Source organism: Amblyomma maculatum, chromosome 1, assembly GCF_055883805.1.
Source record: "Amblyomma maculatum isolate TAMU_Amacu chromosome 1, ASM5588380v1, whole genome shotgun sequence".
NCBI classification, from domain to species: domain Eukaryota; kingdom Metazoa; phylum Arthropoda; class Arachnida; order Ixodida; family Ixodidae; genus Amblyomma; species Amblyomma maculatum.
The window spans coordinates 362,282,155-362,300,310 of NC_139344.1; the positions used below are offsets into that span (position 1 = coordinate 362,282,155).

General features: G+C 44.3%; 2 protein-coding genes across 7 annotated transcripts in view; one reads left to right on the forward strand and one right to left on the reverse strand.

The window, feature by feature from the left end:
* Window positions 1-1,233: 1,233 nt before the first annotated feature.
* On the reverse strand, window positions 1,234-12,287 carry LOC146207956 (3-ketodihydrosphingosine reductase-like). 3 transcript variants are annotated; one of them, XM_084591668.1, is made up of 5 exons: window positions 12,117-12,287; window positions 11,644-11,788; window positions 6,402-6,915; window positions 4,135-4,314; window positions 1,234-3,002 (listed from the first exon to the last, which is right to left on the reverse strand). In XM_084591668.1, exons 3-5 carry the CDS (start codon window positions 6,876-6,878, stop codon window positions 2,622-2,624), a joined length of 1,038 nt encoding a protein of 345 aa, XP_084447794.1. In that variant the 5' UTR covers window positions 6,879-6,915; window positions 11,644-11,788; window positions 12,117-12,287; the 3' UTR covers window positions 1,234-2,621. The 3 variants fall into 3 exon arrangements, with proteins under 3 accessions (XP_084447794.1, XP_084447793.1, XP_084447795.1); XM_084591667.1 differs by lacking the exon at window positions 11,644-11,788; XM_084591669.1 differs by lacking the exon at window positions 11,644-11,788 and having other exon boundaries at window positions 12,104-12,287.
* Window positions 12,288-12,546: 259 nt separating this feature from the next.
* Window positions 12,547-18,156, forward strand: part of LOC146207957 (low density lipoprotein receptor adapter protein 1-like) — a 48,322-nt gene continuing 42,712 nt past the window's right edge. For 2 of the 4 annotated variants that reach the window (XM_084591670.1, XM_084591672.1), the window contains exon 1: window positions 12,550-12,946. In XM_084591670.1, coding sequence (XP_084447796.1) covers window positions 12,880-12,946 — 67 coding nt within the window. In that variant the 5' untranslated portion in view covers window positions 12,550-12,879. Of the gene's footprint in view, window positions 12,947-18,156 lie in introns of all 4 variants that reach the window. The other 2 variants (XM_084591671.1, XM_084591673.1) reach the window with 2 other exon arrangements.

The following is an 18,156-nucleotide window of genomic DNA, read 5'->3' on the forward strand; positions in this document are numbered from 1 at the left end:
GCAGCAACATAGTCGCTATGGCAGACAAATGGTACGGCTATTTAATAACCTTACTTTGCTAGCTGCAAAAGAATGCTTGCCACAACCAGCTCTGAAAGCGGCTCCACTTATTTGTTGGCATTTAACTATGGCTAGCCAGGCTTAATGGCTATAAGGCTGTGGGAACTAAATTACGATCGAGGGGTGCAATGCAAAATACCCAGGTGATTTTAAAGAACCATACAAGGCTAAAATTAATATAGAAACCTCCACAATGGCACCCCTCATATACCACATACAGCTTATTCCTAGAGCCCCTTGTTTTCAGGTAGTTTTTTTCCTTTGAGAATTTGAACGGTAAAAATGGGCGATATCTATTGAGCTCAAATTAAAGTAGAAATCGGGCGTCCAGTGAAAAGCTTTTTTTTTTTTCCATATTTTGCAGCACAGTGCACAGTATGTGCTTATCTTTTTTTTTTTTTATGTAACATAAAATGGTCTTTTTTTTAGCTTGTTTCAAAACTGCATGAAATGGTAGGTTGCATTACACAACTGTTAAGTGAATCATGTTCCTTTTCTCATTTACTGTAATCAGTTTGCCATATCTTAAGCAGCAGTTTCACGCTATGCAAGACCTGCACGGCCAAAACATTGTGAAAACACCAACATAGATGCCCTTTGAGCAGGATGTCATCAGTGTATATAGCGCCTGATACGACAATACCAGGATTAATTACCAGTATTAAACTATTTCTCTGAGCCTCCGCACTAGTGCTTTCCTATTAAAATAAGCTGCATCTTGAATAACAAGCATTAACATGTCTAAAACGGTTAACTTGTATGCACCTTCTGTGGAATGAGCACAAGGTGGGCGCCGCTTTCACTTAGGCATCTTCAGCCTTGTAAGCTAAAAATTATTTCTAAAGCCCATTTCCAGGTAGAAACCATGTTTAAGCCAAATGTTAATTAGTCTGTCTTTGGTGCATGTATTGGATAAAATCAGGCTTTAATCAAAAAACGAAGGGCTGTATTTATACCATACCAACTAGATGCATAAGACCCCACCGTTTGCCTGCAATCAGAATCATTGAAGTAGTTTGTTACCTCTGACAGAAAGGAAAGCAAGCAAACACAATAAAAAATACATTTTCCAAGTCATGGCGCATACAATTGCAGTTGTTTTTGCTATTTAGGACCTGGGATGACAAAACATTCTCAGCGTGAAGCATGCACTTCGAAGCAGCAAACGACAACTGTTTTGCAAGCAGTTTATTAATTCACTGATGTTCCACTGAGCAAAAATCACACCAGTTCACTATCTTGGATTGATGTGAAGACGTAGGCGGACAAATGTCTGTCCCCCAAGGAAGGAAGACTGGCACAGTGGTCGGACACTGCGAGACACCGTGACTAGCTGTCGTGTGCGGTACAGCTGAGCAGCTACTACTGCACAAGTTTTCCAAACACGTGTATCTGTTTGCTTTAGTTACGCATACACACCCACACATTAAGTAATACAGGTTACATGACGAAGCTACGCCACTGTAAAAAAACCAGTCACCGCCAGAATAGCTGAACAGGACATAAAAACCACCCACACTGATAAGGCGCATCCTAGCTGTCCAGCATTAAAACTAGCTTACAGAATCCATACCAGGTAGTAAACGTACAGTACAGGTCTCTGTGCCTTATATAATGATATCAGAACCCTGAGAGATGTAGAGCTGAGACAAATAGACAACAAAAGCACACACACTGAAAGAAAACGTGGCAGAATTGCAACACAGGTGTGAACTGAATGTACATCATCTTCAATGTTACACCATCGCAACAAAATCATTGCACCTTTTCAACAGCACTTAGTGCTACACACCATATGTGTGCATGCACTTAACACTGTGTTCAAAATAGTGGGGAATAAATGTTCTGCGGCTATTGCAAAGGTGGCAATCAAGCTCCTCCATCATGACATTTTGTACGCTTCATAAATGCCACTTGAAGCTTGAACAAGACGTGCTTAGCAGCGTCTTGTTCTCCTCCACAAATGCTGGTAGGGCATAGCACAGCAGACAGGGTGTAAGAGTTTTCCATGGCTGAGCAGCAACAGATGCCCAGACAGACACAACACTAGAAAATAAAGATGTGTACAAGATAACCAATCTGTGACCAACACAGAAGGTAGTTGCTAAAAAACGACGGCAATGCAGAGATGGTCGATGGCCCGTGTCATGCCGATGTGACAACTCCTCAGATGCAAATTACTACCGACACACATGCGCACATAATGTGCCATATAGCAAGCCAGACCTTCTTCTTGGCCCCGCTTCTTTGTTAAATGAGGGGCCGTAACAACTTGTCCGGCATGCACATGCATAGCTCCAGGCACCGAAGAGGACTGCTCCACAGTTATTAATATGTCCATTTCACATACCACCCTGCACGTAGTGTGCAGTTAATTCTGTATCTCGGACAGCTCAGGCAATCGGCCCAATATTAGGGGTATGTTGGCATCATACTAGTCGTACATAGGGCCAGGCCCAGGCATCACAATACCAATATTGGGCCGATGATTTGAGATGCCACCACAATCGACATCGATTTCTCCTTCCAACTACTACTGTGCTCATTTCTGCTATCACGAGTTAGCTGTCCTTCTTGCCACCTTCGCGCTTTGCCGCACAGCGGGACACCAGCCTGTAGAAGTGGGCCAGGTAAAGGCATCCCACAATGCGCAGCACGCCCATGGTTGCGGCCTGTGTCACCAGCTCGAGCAGTGAGCTCGGCGGCATCATACCGGCGCACAGTGTGAGGATCACATTGCTATCCAGCCCCATGGTGGAGGTGACGTTGCCTTCTAGAACGTCTTGCAGTATGGCACAGGCAACGGCATCGGGCGACCACAGCCCGACCGTGGAAGAGATGAGCTTCGTTTCGGCTGGCTTGGTGCGTTGCTCTTCGGTAAAGCCCGGTGTGTCGGTGTCTGGCGGAAAAGCCACCATCACATGCACTCCCCGGTGCTTCACCTGCACAGTAAGACCGCCCACTGTGGCACGTTTGCATACGTTGCTCCTCTCGGTGAGGGCAAGTTGCGCCCAGCCATGATTACTCCACTGCCGGTGTCCCATGAAGCAATTACGCATAAAAAAGGCGCTACATGTATAGTCCAGAAATGTGATGGAGTTTCACCCACACTCACGACAAGAATATAGTCTGTTCTTAAAGGGAAAAACACTGACTAAAATATGTAATGGAATCATGGTGGATATGAAAAGATCTTGCCTCGTATAGTACAGATCAAGCACTACTTTATCAGAAGCAAGCATTTATAATTTTAATTTGGCAATAAAAATCACAAGAAAAGGACTGAAGGGGACTCTTGCGGTGAAACGCTGTAATTATCACTGTAGTAACCCACGTGACCACGTCTTGGGAAAATTTCACTGGTTGGTGTAAGCCCGCCTTATTTTAATATATTTTGCACTCTCTCCGGTGCGCCCGTAAGCAAAAGCCACCCTTCTTTTGCGTCGCCTACGATGTGTTTTTAGCGTCATAGGCGTGTAGTAGTAGATCATGTGACCGTGCTAACCCCTGTGACTGCCTCCTGGATTTATGACGCCATCACTTGTGACTAAGACTGCCGCGTCCGACTGGCTGTCGGTGGAATTTCTGAAGTAACCCAAGACTTGCATGGAAATAATAATAAAAAAAGGAAAATGCCAAGTACAATCCCTGCACACACGCACTTGACGTCATCCACCTCCACTCCCCCACTTTCCGCTGTCTCCCGAATTCTGACACTGGCAGGTATGCTTGGAATGCTTCCCAAGTACCCCGGACATCCAAACCAAAGTATGCCTTTCCCTTCTGCTAATCTTGTTGCACTTATTCATCAACTGCTTCATTATACAGCCAGTCATTATTATTTGATTTTGAAAGGCCATGCATCCAACCACAATTTTTTTTTTGTACGCACATCAGACAGGAAGGGAAGGAAACTAAGACATATGGACTGTCCCAGCTCCTTTTGAGAGACATTGGGTTTCACCGGGCTAGAATCATTTAGAACATCAACTGCAGCTATTCCGTTAAACCGCAAGCCTCGCTCCATTCACAGGATGAATTTGATCCACATGCAATGGACTAGCTATCACTCACCTCCATGCGAAGAGACTGGGCCAGTCCAACGAGGGCAAACTTGGCTGGGCAGTAGGCCGTAAAGCCATAGATTCCCATGACGCCAGCGATGGAAGACACAAACGTCACACTGCCCGATCCACGCTGCTTCATGCCAGGTAGCACCGCACGAGTGACATGTACAGCACTCAGGTAGTTGACCTGATTTGAGTGGCATGGGAGGACATGGCATTACAGCAAGTCACCAACTGTGCAAAAGCTGTAGACTTTAGATCGAGACATACAGTTTTCTAAACATGCTCCAGAAACACAAGCTAACAAAAGAACAGCGAAGCACCCTACCAAAGGACAAGCTGTTGCCAAGGGTCACCGAGGACGAGATGAAGGTGGCCTGTATCAACAGTTTAGCACACTCTAATAGACTGAAGACCGAGCTTTTATGAGTCGGCAAAGGTCAAAAAACAAAATATAGGTGCCATCACCCATGGCAAAGTAAACTCCAGTGCTTTGGTACAGGTTTTTATACATCGATTCCTGAGTTCGTGACGGAACAGTGCAGAACAAAGCGACAACAGACTAGTGCTAACTCACAACTCAGTTTAATTCAAAGAAACACGTCTTCTTATAACATCCAGAAAGGGGGTCTGGTGTTTTATTGTACATCCTTCTTTTTTTTTTTTTTGGATGTACAATTTTTTCTGAAATGAGCTTTCATACAGGCAGTCATCACCACATTCACGCCAGCTTTTCGACAGATTCTTAAGATGACGGCCTTCCTAGGCCCATGGGCGTCGGCTGGACGTGACTGCCGGACACATCATCAGGAGATGTCCGCCGTATAAAGACATATTAAAGGAGGAAAAATGATTGATAGTGAAAGTTAGTGATTATTGGAGGTTAAATAGAGATTGGCAGAGGTTATAGTGACTACTAATGACTTCTAATGAACCATATGTCTAACAATAAATCATAACGACTACAATTGATTAGAATGACTAAAAGCGCTTAATATTGAGTAGTAATGACTAAAATGACTACTAATGAATTGTATCGAATACTAAAGACTTGTAATGAACAATATGTCTAACGATGACTTGTGGTGACTAATATTGATTAGAAATGATTAAAAATGCTTAGTAATTAGTAACAATGACTAAGATGGTTACTAATGATTTGTAAAGACTACTAAAGACTACATAACGACTTGTAACAACTACAACTGATTAGAAATGAGTGAAAATGCTTAGTAATGAGTACTAACTGAAATGAGAGGCCAAGAGAAAAATAGGAAAGAGAAATAGCTAAGGAGAAGAGGCAAGAGGAAGAGGCAAATGCTAGGAGGAAGAGTAGGCTTTTGCAGTTAGCCTCTCAAGAGATATCCTAAGAGATGCTGTATGTTTTTATTTTTCTGCCATGCGCCGCTCTGCCACAAATCAATAACCAATATGGCCAAGCTGCTGTCTTGGCCAATTTCTGAGGCTAGACCCCGTATTCACTCTGAAGCGGTGACCACTGAATCCTTCTGGGCGTGGATGTCATTAATTTGAAGTGAATGGCAAGAAAATTTCTAAACATAATTTTCTATGCAACAAACCTGCCTTTCGCGGCCACACAAATGCCAAAATGGCAAGAAAGAGCCATAAAATCAATTCTGACTAAGAATGAAATGTAGATGAAGTTTTGTGTGCCTTTTAAGCTGTATGCATGGTCCATGGGGCTCACTAGAGTTGAGCTGCTGCTTTTTAACACTCGCTCTAAGTAGGTGGTGCATAGGTGGCAGAAGACAGGCACTTAAATACAGAAAGGCATAGACAATGTGCACAGAGGGAGAGATAGAGAGAGCAATGACCTAGCTTCCTCTGTGAGTGGTCTGCTCAGCTCAGTGGTTAGATGAGCGGAGTTGAGGGAGAAATGCAGTGCACTTATGATCTAGGGTTGGCTCGCAGGGTGTGAATCTGTGCAAGAGAGGCCCAGGCGCGAACCATGTGCAACAATCACGCCAATTTGTTGTGGGCCCCACCGCGGGTTTGAGAGAGTTCACAAGAAAAAAAAGAACTCTTGGTGCCGCCTGCTCAGAGCATTCTCACAATCCACCTCATCGGCACAATCAAATTGCCCAATATCAGAGTATGTTGGCAGTTTCACAGGCCCTATATAGGGCCATGTATTGTCAATACAGTACCAATATTAAACCCGTGATTCGTGCTGCTTGAGCTAGGTGTGGCTTCCAGTTGGAAATAAAGCTGAAACAGAGATAGCAAAGCTAAGGTCGAATAACACACACTTGCCTCCATCATGCGTCGAAAATCGGACAGCAGCGTCTCATCAAAGCGTTGGCTGATCGCTGCTCCTGCACAATTAACCAGGTAGTCGACAGGCCCGCACACCTGCTCCGCTTCCACAACGCCACGAACGAGTGCGGCTTCACCGACGTCCCCCTCTGTCAGGTCAGCCGATAGGGTGTGAATAGCCTGCTCAGGCGAGCTCGCTTCTTCTAGCAGTTCTATCTTGACTTCCTCGAGCCGGTCAAGATTGCGGGCCACTAGCGTCACATTGGCGCCGCGCCGTACTACCGCACGAGCCAGTGCCCGACCGATGCCACTCGAACCACCCGTGATGAGGAAGTGTCGGTGACGCAAGCAAGCCCGCCGGGCCTGATAGCGCCGCCACAGCCGTGATACCATGAGCAGTGCCATGGGAGAGGCAAGCAGGAGTGGCACATAGTAATGCCACGGTGATGAAGATGGTGCTGATGATGACGACATCGTGTTGACCTCAAGTGATGATTTATTTTATGGGAAACTGCGCAATAGAAGGAAAAGGACAAGTGGCTCGGCCTAAACTACATAAAAATATAGCTCCTGTATTTGCAGCTAGGACAGAACGCGCATAGAGAGAGAGAGAGAGAGAGAGCTGATGCATGTGCCGCAGACCCCTGTAATGCTAAAATACGGAAAGTGAAAAAGCCACGTAATGGTACCATAAAATCTGTACAAAGAAAACTAAGAGAAAAATGGCAGGAAGCACAGGATAACGAAGTACATTACTGGATGCACACACTTCACTCTTGCAAAGAAAAACAAACTTGCATCCAAACACTACAGAAAGGTGGTCACAGTAAACTGCACCTTAATATTCCGTATAAAATTTGATGAACTTCGAAAAGAAATAGACAATTCCCACAATTTTATGATAAGTAAGTTCCATTACACCCTGGCTTACTCCTAGGACAAAATTCTTCATTTTTATCCTAAAAGAGGCGAAAGTCAAACTTGTTGTGTTTTAAAAACACTTTTAACTTTCTCCCACCAAAAAAATCTATCAAACCTTGTGCTTTGCACGTGATGGCCTTAGTGCCACAAAAGTGATCACACGTCAACAGAAGGTGAGTGGCACAGCTAGGACATGCAACATCGACACAAAATTTAGGGCACACCTGCCAATTTAGTGCATACATGGACCTGACAACTTTTCTTTGTCTGTTTTTTAAAATCCAATGAAATGACAGTCTCACAAAAGGGCACTAAACAATAATGATTTCCTTGTCAAGTTCTGCCCGCCTAGACATGTCACTCGGTGAGACAGCTAGTAGATACATCTCTCGGCTAATGCTTCCTTGATATCCATGACATATCATTACGCTAAGCATCATTATTCAGGAGTCGTCATTCCCTCCGACTTGACCTAGAGAGAGCAGATATAACAGGTAACATGCACAGAGATGCAGAAGTTGTCTTCTCAAGAAACCCTTGCAACGCCTCGACTCTCAAAACTAAACACTTCGTTTACGCCACACTAGTCCAACCGACCTAGGATAATGCAAATATAGTTGCATTATCCTGTATACAGTCGGTTCCTAAAGTGAAAAACACCCTCACACTCAAAATGATAAAGAAAAAAAGCTGTGCATTTTCATTATAACAGCTGCAGTCTTCAAAGATTGCCCACTGAGCTTCTACACTGTGCAGGCCTTCATCATACCATGGTTATTCAAGCAAAGCTGCAACGTTTAAAGGCTTCTTTTTTTTTAGCTTGTTACTCCAAAACTCACTCAAGTGAACTTCCTGACTTCGTATAAATTAAACAAAAGATCCATCATACGCATCTAAGTAGAGATAGACTACAACAATTTTTTTTTTGCACTAACGGCTCCTGTTAGTTTTTTTTTCTTGTCTAAGCAAATGGAACACTCCAGAATTAGGTTATTACCATGCAGTCAACGACTTACAAATTGCTATGGTGCATAAGTATGTATAACTTTATTAGGGAGCCGGCGCACATAGGCGATGGGAAGCCATAGTAGAGGGCTACACAATAATTTCACCCTTTACGCTCCCTCAGTCTTTTTTGAGAAATAAGCATACACAAACGGGGGTTCTTTAAGTAGCGGACGAAAAATTGTCACAATTATAAAATGTTCAACGGTTAAGTTAATTAAGCACAAAAAAAGACGACACAGCAGACAAGGACAGGTCATAGCACCTTGTCTTGTCTTCTGTGTCGTCTTTCTTGCACTTAAATAACTACGAGAATGAACCAAATAGCCCCGTAACGCATATTACTCAGATGTTCAGGGGAATTTTTTTTTCATGTTAATGCCAAAAATGATTTAATCTTGTGCAAAGCTAGTTTTCATCTATTTGTGTTTAGTTGATTACATTTCCTTTTTTTTTGTCAAGAATTTTAAAGAAATTCTGCTACAAAGTGCTTTCCAATTTTTTTACATTAAAGAGTCCAATCATAGTAAAACTATCACCATGCCTGTCACTTTACAGGGTTTCGAAGTCATCACTTTTGCATTATCTGCAGTCATAACCGTCTTAACTCTTTCTAGTACTTGCTGTCCTTGCCATATTTCTTATTATTACCTGTTAAAAATTAGGTGATGCTGGGCGCCACCTAGTGCCTTATCATGTTTAATATGGCTCCACTTTCTAAATGCCCATTACGACATGAAAAAAGCAGCGTGGAAGAAGTAGCCTGGAGGTGAAAAGAAGAAATGACATGAAAGAGCGCCAAAAATGACAGTGACAGCACTTTTTGCTTTTGGGCAACTTCATTCACACTGCCTTTTTCAACCAACTAGCCCAGCAAAAAGTTTTACTTCTAAATGCCCCGCAGGCCTTCAAAGGTATAACGAATGACAACAATAACACCTTCATTGTGACTTATACAAAATTTCTGCTCTAGACTCTCTTCTTCCGTTAATATGCACTGACACTGCACAGTGACTGCTATTAAGACAGCTTACTGAGAAGTGAGCTACGTGGTGGGCTGGTCGAATATTTACGGAAATCCCCCACGGTGGAGTAGATTTGTAATAAGGGAGTTGACTCATTGACATCCACCCAAGTGCAGTCAGACGGCAAAAAAGGAAAGCTATACAGCTTTCTCAGAAACTTTGTAGATAAATAAAAATTTATCCTGGCTTAGGGATCGAACGCAGCACCACCGCCTTTCCGGGGCAGTCCACAACCTACTAACGCCACAACCTTTGTAGCCATATGGCTGTGCTTGGGTGGATGTCAATGAGTAATAAATACCTGCAAATCTTTCCTGGTGACATTTTTGCTACCATGTGATATGAGGCAACCATCCATACAAAGAAAAAAGCAACAAGCCACCATCATGGTTATAAACAGTGTTAACCCTGTGCAGTCATTATACTAGGATAATCTCGGGAAACAGAAAAAAAGTGTCATTAAACAGAAGCTACCCTCGAAAGCTATCTAAAATTTTGAGTACTCGAAAACAAGACAAGGCCCAGAAGAGCGGAACATGTACAGTACTCTGCTTTCAATATACTACATGGAACCCATCTTTACTGATAGGATATTGCCTCTGAGATGAAGTCCTTTACATAAATAAATAAATTCTCCTCACGGCCACAATGTTACCATGCAACACAAAGCTTCACTAACTATACTCTGCAACTTCATTATTTTTTTTTCTGCAAATCAGCCATAGTATCAGAGCAAAAACAACATTCCCTTCCTAAGCAGCAGAGTACAGTAACCAATTGCAGTCAATAGCTTTGTCTTAAACCATATTATATTGGTGGTGCTCACTATTTAAGTTACATTTCTAGCAAAAGTGCACCTTCCTAGCAGAGCCAAGGCAAGAACAGCTTCGACAATCACAATGGATCGTTCAGGCGCATCCAGTTACAAGACGCATAGATGACGCCAGCTACACAAGTCATGGAACGATGCAGACATACATTGAGCAATGTGCCAGGTGAGAGTTTTACAGCTAAAGTACTGGAGGACTGACACAGCTATTGATGCGCCACTCCTGTACCTCTTCAGTGAGTCATCACATATCATTTGCCATAGTCAAAATCCCAATTGCCCTGAATGTAGTTAAATGTGTTCAGTAACGAGTAAATTCAGAATCTACTTTATCCTTAGTAACTTTTCCACCTCACATCGTTTGGTTTGCGACAGGAGTTATAGAAGCATTGGTACTTGAAACATGCCAGAAAGCATTTAGCTACTGAAATCCATTGCTCTATGCTTAGTCCTAATTTTCGTTTCGGAAATACTGTACGCATATCATGCTTGAGCAAAGTAATGCATATAGCAAAACTAGTAGAATGCATTACGAAGTAGTACATTAGACCTTGCAGTGCAAAGAAAATGCGCAATAAAACTTATTTCACTTACAAAAGTGGGTGATAAAGGGCATACTAGCCTGCAATTACACGTGGAAAAAATGAGAATTTGTGCAGGAGGTATTGGAAGATAGGTTGTATGTAGGGAGGGGGAGGGGGTAGGTTAAGGAAGTTTACAGGATTGATAAACTTTTTTTCTTTTGTCCAGTGGACAAAAACCAGCAAGACTATTTTTTATGCCTCTCAGTATCACACTGGTGCAAAATTAAAATTTCCAAAAGTTCCTTAAATGACCCAACGAATGAAGCTGTAATTCCCACTACAACTGTGAGGCTTCATATCTGGTGGCATGGGCTACAACAAATTACCTTTAATCTTGCCGTCCAACCACAGGTTTTTATGATGGGTACTGAAGTTGTACTAACTACTAATATGTCTTCCCAAACAATTTTTTTTTTTCCCTACCAAAGAGAACAAACTGCACAGTACTCCCAGAATGCAAAAAAAAAATAATAATAAATAAATAAATAAATAAATCTCAGCCCAGAAGCCGTGCAGCTACTTGCGCGAGTAGAAGCCCACCTGGCTTATTTTCCACTACTCTCTATCGGACGTGATACACGGCAATCTTAACAGCTCTTTCGTCCACTAATAATAAGTTCATACCATTTGAGTGTACACCTAAGTACACTAACGCGTGAGAAATGCTGCCTTTGTAACATAAAACACAGAAGCGTTGCACGATTGCTAAAATGTGAGTATTTTGATCCATAAGCTTTTCACATTACCCTGGGCATTAGCACGAGTGAACGCGAGCGGTTAGTAGTACAGAATGGTGCTAACCCAAATTTGTAGACTATTGAGACGATCGAGTGCCCTTCGGGAGGCCTCCTCAGAATGCCGGCGCTGCTACTTACCTTTATAACAGCACATTGTACATACACTACACGGACACGCCTCTCGGGAAGATGTGGTTTCAGTGCAAAATGCTGAGCACACATCGGGCCAAGCGAAGTAATGCGTCCGGAAGATAATCGAAGGAAGGACGGCTCACGAACTCAACTGCGCCAAGGGATACATCGAATCCTCAGCAAACTTTGCAAACTTGGTGCCCAGATAACGGATACGAGACCACCCAATGCGAACCAAAAAAGAGGCTCTATGGTGGCTGACACACTGATTTCTTCTAATAATCACCTGCAGCGCGAACGCGCACTATTATAACGAAAACATATACCAAGCTGTAATTTTTTTAACGTTTTGCAGCGGGCCGCAAGCGTCAAATCGGCCCTCCAAAATCACGCCAACCGAAGTGCACGCGTGAGCGCCGGCTTCAAAAAGTGTCCAGCAAATACTCGACACGGACACACAACCCACTTTTTTGGCTTACCAGGACGATACCGATGATACGTCAGAGAGTAACGGCGGGTCTACAACGAAGAAAACTCATAAGTTCACACTGACGCGGCAGAGTGGGCACAGCTTACGAACTGTTTTCCACCTCTCAGCTGCTCTCGCCAAGCTCTCGCCACAAGTGATGGCGATGGAGATAGCGTCGATGCGACGCCGCCCAGCTCACGTAGCTGTCGCAAAGACGTGCCAAGGACAAAATGTAGTGTGTAACAGTCAAGAGAATCCGTTACACTTGTCACCCGTTTGAACTTCGAGTTTATCGCGGGTTTTGTGAGTGCTTGAGCAGCATCATCTTGCGCGAACTTTGGAACCCCTTTCTTTTCCTCTGCGAAACTGAGGCGCGCCATATGACGGTATGCAACGTGAAAATAGCAGAAAAAGGAAACGCGCATTTTTTGCTTCTTTTGGCTTTCCGCTTCTCCTCTCGTTACATGACGGCCGTAAAGTTAGCTCGCAGTAGCAGCAGTGGCCGCAGGTTGCAAGGGGACGGTGTCAAGCGAGCGCCGCGCCGTCAAATTTCCGCGAACGGCTGTTTTTTCCCGGCGGCGAGTCTGGTTACGAGGCGCCTACGGACAGGAACTGATCACAACGACGGCGAAACCAGCGCCGTATTACCCCAAGTGAAAACAAACTCTGGCTCGCGGCCAAGCATCGTCGTCGATCTTCGTTGACGTTTGTTTAGCGCGCATATTACGGTAACTCAGTATCGCCTTGCTCTGAGATTCTTCTGCCTTGAAGACATGACATCGATCTGGAAATCCGTCTGGTCTTCGCCTATGGGCTTGCTGGGTCGTCTGCGACACAAAAGTAAGTTAAGCGTGGCTTGATCGACGTTGTCTTTCGAGTGGTGTGTTTGTTGACGGATCCGCGTTTTAAGAAGTGCACGCTTCCTACGCGTGCTTTGTTCCCTGTGCACGAACCAGAAAGAGAAACCGGCGCGTTTTTGAAAGAGAAGACACGCGCCGCGCCTGTGGTTTCCTTTCGCTCGAGCCAGCGCGACTGCTTTTAACTCGATTGAATGGGCGGGACCCCGGTTCTATTATGTGTACCGGGAAGTTCGCTTCGTACGTCATGCTGAGCCGGGACGATCCGCAGACCGTTGTTTTCTTCGCGAGAGTAGAAAAAGAAGACTATTTTTGCCGGCGTAGGACACGTATCGGCAGCACTGCGTTTCCGGGAGACAGCATGCAGCGCGTCGCACGGTGCAGGTGCACCGACCGCGCGGCGCACGTAGCACTCTTGCAGCGTGACTAATCTCCTCGCACTTTGAAAGCGCTTCGCGTATCGTGCGATGATGCAAAATGATACGCTCCATTGTCTCGGCGCTTTCGCGATCCAGAATAGCATCCTGGCGGGGTGCGTCTGCATTCAGTGCACCTTGCATTCCTTCACTGGGCGTGACGAACGCGGCATAAATTTGCAGATTGCGTCACTTAATCATTGATAGTTGCACCTCTACCGGCAGCGCATGGGTCATGGTAACGTTTGGAGTCTTCCTTGTACTAGCTATCCGTTTGTGTGTGCGTGCTCTCTGAGAAGAACGAACGACGGCGTCGTATAAATAAAATGTTAAAACGTAGGGTGGGCGCACGTGTGCGCGCGGCCGGGTCGGCGGCGGACTGCGCGCGCAGTGCTAGCTTGTCGTGTTCGCGAAGAACATAATGGGACGTTTGTCAGGCGCCGGGGCTTTTGAAGGGCCTGTTTGTAGTACCACTGTGACGGCACTGTCGCGACGTCGCTCTTGTCGGGGAGGCGTCGCAGCGCACGTCGGCTCGGAGCGCGCGCAGGGAAGCGAGGTCACCGTTAGCGAGAGACGAAGAAATGAAGCTAAACTTCGGCTCGGCGGGGAGGGAACTGGCTGTGGGGTATACAGTTGTGACGCAACGGTCGTCACAGCCAGCGCGGAGGTTGCACAGTCGCAGCAAGCGGGTTCTTCGATGTACCGGCACACGCGAGAGTGTGCGGTGGACGCTGCGCCGCGTGCTTCTAGGACGCGGCAAGCGTGCGAGAGGTTAGGTCCGCTCTCAGCTGCTGCGAAGGACGGCTGCGCAATTTGGCACGAGCTTTATAAAAAGAAAAACAGAAGGCCGAGAAAGGCAGGCCATGATGCGAGTGTATGTAAGTATGGCACTGGCCATGTGCCATATAAGGTCTGGTACGTGCTCAAATGTTGCACTATTGGAAACTGGCACCTCAGCCGGGCAAGCGAGCGTCCATTTGAAAGCCACTTCAATTGAGCACTGCAAGTCTGTGGCTACTGATTTGTGCAGTTATTCAGGGGCACACACTTGGCCTGTTATTGTCTTTTGGGCTAAACAGGTAGAAGTAACTTCAATAATTGCGTTACAGCATGACTGTTTTTGGTCATTACCGATGAGCTCCTTCAGGATACAAGTTGTGACTGTGAACAGTTCATACGTATATTTTAGCATTCTTGGTAAATGGACTGAAAAAAAAAAAAGTTTGGTACGGTAATGGAAAGTTTTGCAAGAGATTTGTACAGCATACCTTTTATCAAATGAAACAGATTGGATCTTTTGTTGCATTGCTGTATAGGCCATGTTAACTCCTCTGCAGTGGCAATGATTTGCATCTTATCTCATAAAACTGTTTGGGTGGCAAATGCTTGTGCAAATTTAGAGGTTCCATTTTTCATCCCTGTTCATGATGATGTGTCGTGATAGGTTCCAGCGAAAATTCGAATACTCCTTAGTTCCAGGTTTCTCGATGCTGGCACGGAATACTTTGGAGGATTGTTGCTGGCAGAAATACATTGCATCCTTCCTGAAGTTGAAGCAGTGTTAAACCTCCCGATGATTCGTATGACATCAGCAGTTCTGATTAACTGACCAAATTTTTTAATGGTAACCTTAACAAATGTTTTAATGGTTTCTCATTGGACATGGAGGTTTTGTATTACTCTTTGCCACACAAAAGATTATACTGACATATGCAGTAGATGCTATTGGCAACTTTGGTATTGTGCGTTTTCAAAATGGAACTGTTATTGCTGTTACAAATTTGTTCATTGTCTTCCTTGTGCTTCAGAATGCCATTCAAAAATCGTGCCATCACCTTCAGAAGCGCAGCTTTGAGAATCAGGTTTCCTGCTTTTTAGCCGCCGGTCACCGACCACAGTTGTTGTATGCAATGGCGAGTGGCATGCTGAAGGAACGAAATGATTAGGATAGACAGACTGGGAACTCCAAGAAGACTGTCATTCCAAACATGCACACTTTTGGCCACAGCTTGAAAAAAGCTTGCAAACAAAATTGGAGTAAAAGCTGTTTTTTGCTCCACAAAGCTTGGCAACTAATGCGGGAGGAAGGAATTGCTAGCGGCACATACCTCAAGGTTGTACCATAAAACATCGTATCTCTTTGTACCTTGCACTTAAAGGATTATAGACACCTAATTTTTGGGTTTGTGTTTTATCCTTTGTAATGACGCTTAAGACATTATTGTGCACGGATCACTGCGTTATATTTGTCTATGACTGCTGAGTAATTTATACACGGAAAACTCTAACGAAACCCAATTTAACGAAAGTGCCAATTTAACGAAGATATCGTAATTCCCCCTCAGACGCCCATAGGATCCAATGCTTTGACTAACTCAAAATAATGAAATCAATTCCATGATCTGCCCTGATTTAGTGAACCTTCTTTCGAAAAATGAAGGTGGAAAGGGGCTATTTTCGGTCTTTTTTGTAGAGAGCACTCCAAAATTTATTAATTGCGAGCCCACGGTAACAGTGCGGGGCACCTTCGTCCCGCCTTTTTCCAAACTGTGCGGCGCAAAACGAGAGCTGTAATGTTCAACTGAATTCACCAGATGGTGCCAGCGGCAAAAAAAAAATCTCATGTCACATTCTCACATTCTCATGTCACTTCGGTGTTTTTTTGTGGCATGCTTCGTGTGGCTTGTTCGCCATTGTGCTTCTGCGAATAATTTCCAGTGCCTTTGAGTGCATGCTTCTCACAAGCTCAGCTTGTTAGGCCTACAGTGCTACGTAGCTTTTCAGACCTACGAGAAATCGGTGCGGTCATTGCTCACAAAACGCACGCAGGCTAAGTTAGTGACTTCTTTGGTGGAAAATAAATTTGTCCTCGTGGGCTTGTCTTGAGTAAAAATGTTTGTTTCTTGTGTGCTACTGGCGCCGGTCATTTTTGCTGGCTGCATTTCATTTTAGGAGCATTAAGGATTCGCACGTATGATGCCGCGGTAGCTTCTTGGATACCGGATTTAACGAAATAATTAACGTTCCTTAAATCGAGTTTCAACTGTAATTGAATTTCTTTTCTCGCCTGTTCTGGTTTCGGTTTCAACAGCAGAGCGATGGCTGTGGCGTCAAAATCAAATCTAGATCAGGAAAGGGCTGAAAATGCAGTGACATAATCTCTGCTGTGTCGTTTGAATTTGTTACAATGATAAAGGCAGCCTTCCTCGATAACAGGAATTGCTACAAGTGAAGAATCAACGATGTGCAACAAGACTTGATTGTGATGTCACAGCCAAGAGACTGCTGTGACATCACAATCACTTGTTGTAAACTAAGCTCCCGAAGGAGCACAGCAGGGTTAGCAGAGCCTCTTCCAAACGCACACCCCTGAAAGGGCCGGGCGCCGGGCCAGGGGACGCTTGTACCCAATTTTACCGGTGGGTGTCTGGTGGCGGGTTTCGAACTGACCACCTCCCGCAGCCGAGACGGGCGCCCAAACCGGAACTGATGAGGAAAGAGCATTGAATTATAAATCATTTAGTGGTTGTTGGTGAAAACTGCGTAGCAGGATAGATATAAAGGAATGGCTTACGCATCATTAACAAAAAGAAAAATGGCACCAAGATTTGGTGTCTATAGTCCTTTAAGTAGTTGCTCGAAGCATTCAAGTATCTTGTTGAAAAGATTACATTGGGCAAACAGGCAGATGCTTTAATAAACAGCTGCTCGAGCATGATGAGACATACAGAAGACTGCCATTGAAGGCCATCTTGCTATCCACTGTAGAGGATGCAAAGAGTCGTTGCCAAAGTTATCATAAATATTTTTTATCACAAAACACAAAGAAAAATTTACCCAGGAGATCATCAAAGCATTTCTAATCAGAAAAGCAGGTGAAACTTCTGTGAGCACTCCTTCCGCACCATTAACAAAAAAACGAAAGATGCATATCTGAAATCATAACAAAATGAGAGTACTAGTAGATACAAAAGATGCATGCACAAGAAGAGGCATTAGACACATTAGACACCAATGACAGTGGAAAGTCCAGTGTCGTCCGTGTTGAACGTCTCTTATGCACCAACTGGCTTAAGAGCTTGCTCTATTGCAGAACTGGCCAGTAATGCCGGAAGTATATTTTGAGTGAAGGGTGGAATAATTGTACATTTTTTTATTGCTTATGTATTGAAAAAGCACTCGCGCTTATTGTACGCCCCTTCTCAGATTTCTGCACAGCAAGAAATCAGTGATCAAGTTCAGCTCAGCGTGGTAGCTGTGCCAGCCTGTGTATGCATTTCCTTTTTTTTTTTTTTTAATTGCTGTCCTATAAAGACCAAAATGATGCCTAGCATCTCTGATCAATCACTGTTTTATGGGTGCCATTTACGTAAAATGACCCTCTGGAATGTCGGGGTAGCAATCATCAGTTTTATGGGAATGCGGAGCCCCTTAGGCTACAGGAAAAAAAAAAAAAAGAAAAAAAAAAAACAAGATAAGAAAACTAGGTGGAAGTCTGGTGGCGGAGGGGATTAAGCCCCAACATAAGAAATATGTGGGGGGGGGGTGGCTATGGCCCCTTATGCGCTCTCCACCCCCTTCTCCTCATTTCCCAGATCCCTGTATGTTGCTCAGCGTGCGCTGTGGGTGATCATATATAGATTGCAGTGCCACATACTGCCTTTTTTTTGTTGTTACCTTTCATTTTTCGACAGTAGCGTGGTGTCCATGTCCATATCTGTCATTATCCTTCCACTACCTAATGCATTTCATATCAAGAAATTGTTTATCAACTCAC

What these genes read in the sequence shown, in the direction of transcription:
- LOC146207956 (XM_084591667.1), bottom strand. Translation starts at nt 6,878, where the DNA reads ATGTCGTCATCATCAGCACCATCTTCATCACCGTGGCATTACTATGTG. An exon ending in ATTTTCGACGCATGATGGAG is followed by an intron (nt 4,315 to 6,401) that starts GCAAGTGTGTGT and finishes CACTCAAATCAG; the next exon opens with GTCAACTACCTGAGTGCTGT. An exon ending in CCCAGTCTCTTCGCATGGAG is followed by an intron (nt 3,003 to 4,134) that starts GTGAGTGATAGC and finishes CTTACTGTGCAG; the next exon opens with GTGAAGCACCGGGGAGTGCA.